Source organism: Ricinus communis, chromosome 7 (assembly GCF_019578655.1).
Source record: "Ricinus communis isolate WT05 ecotype wild-type chromosome 7, ASM1957865v1, whole genome shotgun sequence".
NCBI classification, from domain to species: Eukaryota; Viridiplantae; Streptophyta; class Magnoliopsida; order Malpighiales; family Euphorbiaceae; genus Ricinus; species Ricinus communis.
The window spans coordinates 26,474,781-26,479,426 of NC_063262.1; the positions used below are offsets into that span (position 1 = coordinate 26,474,781).

General features: G+C 33.2%; 2 protein-coding genes across 2 annotated transcripts; one reads left to right on the plus strand and one right to left on the minus strand.

Moving 5' to 3' along the window:
• Positions 1 to 1,357: 1,357 nt before the first annotated feature.
• LOC8277474 (ethylene-responsive transcription factor ERF098) lies at positions 1,358 to 2,064 on the plus strand. Its single transcript, XM_002532317.3, has one exon. It carries the CDS (start codon positions 1,470 to 1,472, stop codon positions 1,932 to 1,934), a length of 465 nt encoding a protein of 154 aa, XP_002532363.1. The 5' UTR covers positions 1,358 to 1,469; the 3' UTR covers positions 1,935 to 2,064.
• A 577-nt stretch (positions 2,065 to 2,641) lies between these two features.
• Positions 2,642 to 3,662, minus strand: LOC8277473 (ethylene-responsive transcription factor ERF095). The gene is made up of 2 exons (XM_002532319.4): positions 3,146 to 3,662; positions 2,642 to 3,025 (listed from the first exon to the last, which is right to left on the minus strand). The coding sequence occupies exons 1-2, from the start codon at positions 3,371 to 3,373 to the stop codon at positions 2,912 to 2,914; spliced, it is 342 nt and encodes a 113-aa protein (XP_002532365.1). The 5' UTR covers positions 3,374 to 3,662; the 3' UTR covers positions 2,642 to 2,911.
• Between the last annotated feature and the right edge of the window lie 984 nt (positions 3,663 to 4,646).

Here is a 4,646-nt window from a genome sequence, read left to right on the forward strand (position 1 = left end):
TTGCATATATGAGGCATTAATCATATACGTGCAGTGAGATTAGAAGATCCATATACTTATAATAACACCATTTGATTGGATGCCATAAAAGAACATAGAGATTTCCTTATAAAGCTTTGATGGTGATACTGCAAATGTGCAATTATTTCTTTCCAAAAAGAAAAGGAAGAAGAAGAAGAAGAAGAAGAAGAAAAAGAAAGTAATCATTTAAAGCAAAGGGATTTTGAGGACATTGACATGCTAATGTTGCAAGTATACATCATATTAGTTGGGAGCTTCTTAGAAGGCTTTTTATGTTCATCAAGAGAGCCCAGCTCCATAGACACTTGTAATTAGCTTTAGTCTCTTTTTTTCTTTTAACTACATTTACATGTCAAAATTTCGAACCTGGAATCCATGGAAATCTCTAAATTATTATTTTGCCTACATCTATGTATACAACACCTAATTCCAAGTCATATATACAATGTGATTTGTACATTATTGTTTTAGGCAAAATAAATTTTTAAGCCCTTAAACTTTTCGGTTTTATTTTATTGAGTCTTTTAATTTTTATTTTGAGCTTTGTACTCTTATTTTTGCTTGTATTAAAGACTTAATGGTCCTTAATCAAAGCAAAAATAAAGATAGAATGACTCAATAAAATAAATAAAAATCTCATGAAATATTATAAGAAGTTCTTAATAAAATAAAAAATAAATGTGCAAGGGTTCAATAAAAAAAATTAAATTTCAAAGGCTCAATAAAATAAAACAGAAAAATTCAAGAGCTTAATAACGGGTTTCACCGTTACTTTATGCACTTTTGGCTAATTCTTATTTACATTATGCATTTACATCATAATGAATAATAAAATAATATGTAAATATAAGTGTTTTATACTTTAATATTAAATAATTAAAATATATTCAATTATGTAAAATTAATAAAAATATATTAATTATTTACCAATTTGAAACTAAGCTTGAGAGAGATCCTAAGAAGAGGCAATTAAGTGATTGAAGCATTGTTAAATCCCCCCTCCAAAATGCAATGTCATTGAAAACCTCAGCATCCACTTGCTACAAACCCATATACATATACATATAAAATTTTGCTTTGCTTTCGCCCAAGTTCATTGAACATCATGAAAGACGCAAGGGTTGCATAATCCTATGTATGCATATACACAACCCTTTTAGTGACAGGAATAAATATATCAAGAATAAGAAGTTTCCTAGCATCTACAAGAATAATCCAACCGTCAAAGAAGACCGTTTTCTTTGATTTAGCCTATCACAATCCTTTCCATTTCATGTTATTGTCATTCCTATATTTCTCTATTTAATTAAAATATAATTATATGCTTATATATATATATATACACATCAAAACGTGCCATTTTTTGCCACCAACTTAGAAATCAAACTATCTAGACCGTTTCATATAGTCATTAGCTTTCCTCCAAGCACAAAGCAAAGCGAAGCAAAATGGAAGCATCACAAAAGAACTCAAAGAAACAAAGCAGAGGTGGAAGCGGAGAGGCTCGATACAGGGGGATTCGGCGGCGGCCGTGGGGGAAGTTCGCAGCAGAGATTCGGGATCCCACAAGAAATGGAGCTAGACGGTGGCTAGGAACATTTGAGACGGCTGAAGAGGCAGCAAGAGCATACGATAGAGCTGCTTTTGCTTTTAGAGGTCATTTGGCAATTCTTAATTTTCCAAATGAATATCAGTACAATAGCCAAAGTCATGAGCTCTCCTTTGCTTCTTCTTCTACTTCGGCGTCTTCTTCTTCTTCTTTGATGTCCTCGAATTCATTCTCTTCTGCTCCTCCTTCGAGAAATGCCACGATAGGCTCTTCTGCAGGACAAGAAGTCATTGAGTTTGAGTATTTGGATGATAAATTGTTGGAAGATCTTCTTGAAACTCAAGAATATGATAGGCACTATTAAGTTAAAAGCAATTTCATTTCATTCAAGACTTGTAATTCTTTCATTTTTGTCCATTGTTCATTTCATTGTAACATTCATTTCAGACAATGCATTTTCCTTTCATTAAATAAAAAAATAAAATTTGTAATAATGTCCTTTCTTATCTGTATGTGGGTGGCATTGGCTTTATCTGTTAATGGGTTTATGGGAGATAGAAGCTATCATTGTGGGTATCCCAGAGCTTAAGAAAGATTTTGTGGCATGCAATCTCTCTGCTGTTAGGAGAAATGCCAATAAGGCAGCTGATTGGGTAGCCCAAAATAGGGCTCCCTTGTTGTATTCTAGTGCTTGGATCGCGGACCCTCCAAAAACATTGGAGGACATCTTGTATTTTGATGTCTGTCACCAGGCTGTTTAATAAAAGTCCATTGCTTTTGCTTCTTCAGAAAAAAGCAAAAGAAAAAAAAAATGCTCATAGCACTTGGGTCTTGGTTAAGGTCAAGCGAGAGTCTACTACCTGAATTTTGTTGTACATGATCTTATGTCAAGGACATCTCAGCCCAGCACACAAAATAAAAAAGCAAATTCCACATTTCCTGTCCCATGAGAAAGCTTTCCATTGGACGGTTCCCAATCCCATGTGGTTGCTTTGGCCTTTTCCAGGCTATTGCTCAAACATTTTATATTTTCAGAAAACAAGAAAAATTGAAGTTCACATACAGATGGAGGATTGTAATTTGTCCAAATACCCAATTGATGATTTGAGTACAGTAAGGGAATGCAAAAGAAAATAAAAAAAGGAATTAAAAAAATTGAGAAATAAAGAAATATACAGTCAAATTTTTATTTTGCTTTTGTTTGACATATAGAAAAAAGGGAGTAATTAAGGGCCCACAAAATGCTGATAATTTAACTAACTAATTAACTGCCTTGAACTTATTGGCGCCAAAACTATATAGTTGGAACATTATAGCCATAAATACACAGAAATTCACTCTCTAATTGTTGTTCTGGTTCTCTTCAAAATCAAGAAGCTCCTCAAGCAACTTATCATCCAAACACTCAAATTCAATCACTTCTTTGCTTTTATCAATCCCAGTTCTTGCCACATTCTGCAAAATTGAGGAAGAACCAGAACAAGAAGAAGTTGATAATGATGATGATGATGAGAATGACTGCGATGAAGAGGAAGAAGAAGAAGAAGAAGAAGAAGAAGAAGAAAAGGAAGGAACCTTATTAGTTGGAGGGTATTCTTGAGGGAAATTGAGTACTGCTAATTGACCTCTCATTATATATGCAGCTTTATCATAAGCTCTTGCTGCTTCTTCAGCTGTATTGAAAGTACCTAACCATATTCTTGCTCCTTGCTTTGTCGAGTCTCGAATCTCCGCCGCGAATTTCCCCCACGGCCGCCTTCTCACGCCTCTGTACTTTTCTTCCTGGCTCTTCCCTGATTCCATTGCCTATTCTAGCTGATTACTTGAATCGGTGGAGGCTGCAAATGACTCTGGCTCAACCATGACCTTTATATTGTGTTGAAAACGTGCATCTTTTACCCATGAACGGATCAAATCTCCAATAAAAAAATCACAGACATAGAGATTTATATTTAACAAATAATTCTAATGAATGAATTTGAAGCAATTCAATGTGCTAAAGAATCATCTAATGATGGAGACAGATTTAATTTGAGGTTAATAGGTATAATATTAGTCATGAATAGGTGATGATGCCTTGAGCAGAACGGACCACATTTCCTGTAATACCAAATCTTGGATATAATATATAATATATTCTTCACTAATTCCTTTTAAAAGATTACTTTATTTCATATTCTTGCTTGGTCCCAAGAACATCTGATGCTGTGATGATGTAAGCTACATTACGTACTCCTTTGTTTCCTCAGCTTTGTCAACTCTTGAGTTAAATAATGGTTTCTTAATTAGTAATTTAATTAGCAGATTGTGCTTTCAGATGGGTATTATAATCTGCCATTTTGGTTCTCAAAAAAACTTTCAGGTACTGGCAAGTGATGTCATGAGGTGATTACGTTTTGATTAGTACGTCATTAAGCTTTCGTAATTAATTAGTTAGTTATAATGCCCTGATATATTTTAATCAAGCTCATCACTCGATGACAGATTTTATAAAGAATAAAAAGCCTTTGCGGTTGGATTCGATGAGCTAAGATAAGATGGCTCAGATTAAATGTAAGAGTACTATGTCATGTCTCTTGCGTTATTGATGACCTAACATTGCTTACGTTTATCCATTTTTAGGTACTTGTTTGGCAGGCATGAAACACTTTTCCTCTTGACTCTTATTGTTTGAGAAAGTCATTGAAGTTTCTTGAATGGTATTGGTGATCCTACATACATGAATGAACTAAAAGCCACCATTAGTTCATGCATATTCTGTTCCTACTCTTCCATAAAATTTCCTTCCATTTTATGGAAGAGTAGGATTAATGAAAATCAAGTCGATTTAACTGTATTTTAATTTTTATATATATATATTTTAAAAAATTTAATCATTAAATAAAGTATAATGATAAAATCTCAATCCAATTAGATTGATTATATTCATTATTTCTAAGCACATTTGATTTAAATTTACGTTTTGATATAAAATTAGTTATATTAGAAAGGAAGGAAGGGAAAGTAAGCATTAGTTGCTATAGTGCATAAAAACATCATAAAGCAAATAAAGGGTTATCATGGATAGGTACTAAAT

Coding starts and splice junctions, on each gene's coding strand:
- LOC8277474 (XM_002532317.3), top strand. CDS start 1,470: ATGGAAGCATCACAAAAGAACTCAAAGAAACAAAGCAGAGGTGGAAGC.
- LOC8277473 (XM_002532319.4), bottom strand. CDS start 3,373: ATGGAATCAGGGAAGAGCCAGGAAGAAAAGTACAGAGGCGTGAGAAGG. Junction 3,026..3,145: donor AATACCCTCCAACTAATAAG/GTTCCTTCCTTT, acceptor TCAATTTTGCAG/AATGTGGCAAGAACTGGGAT.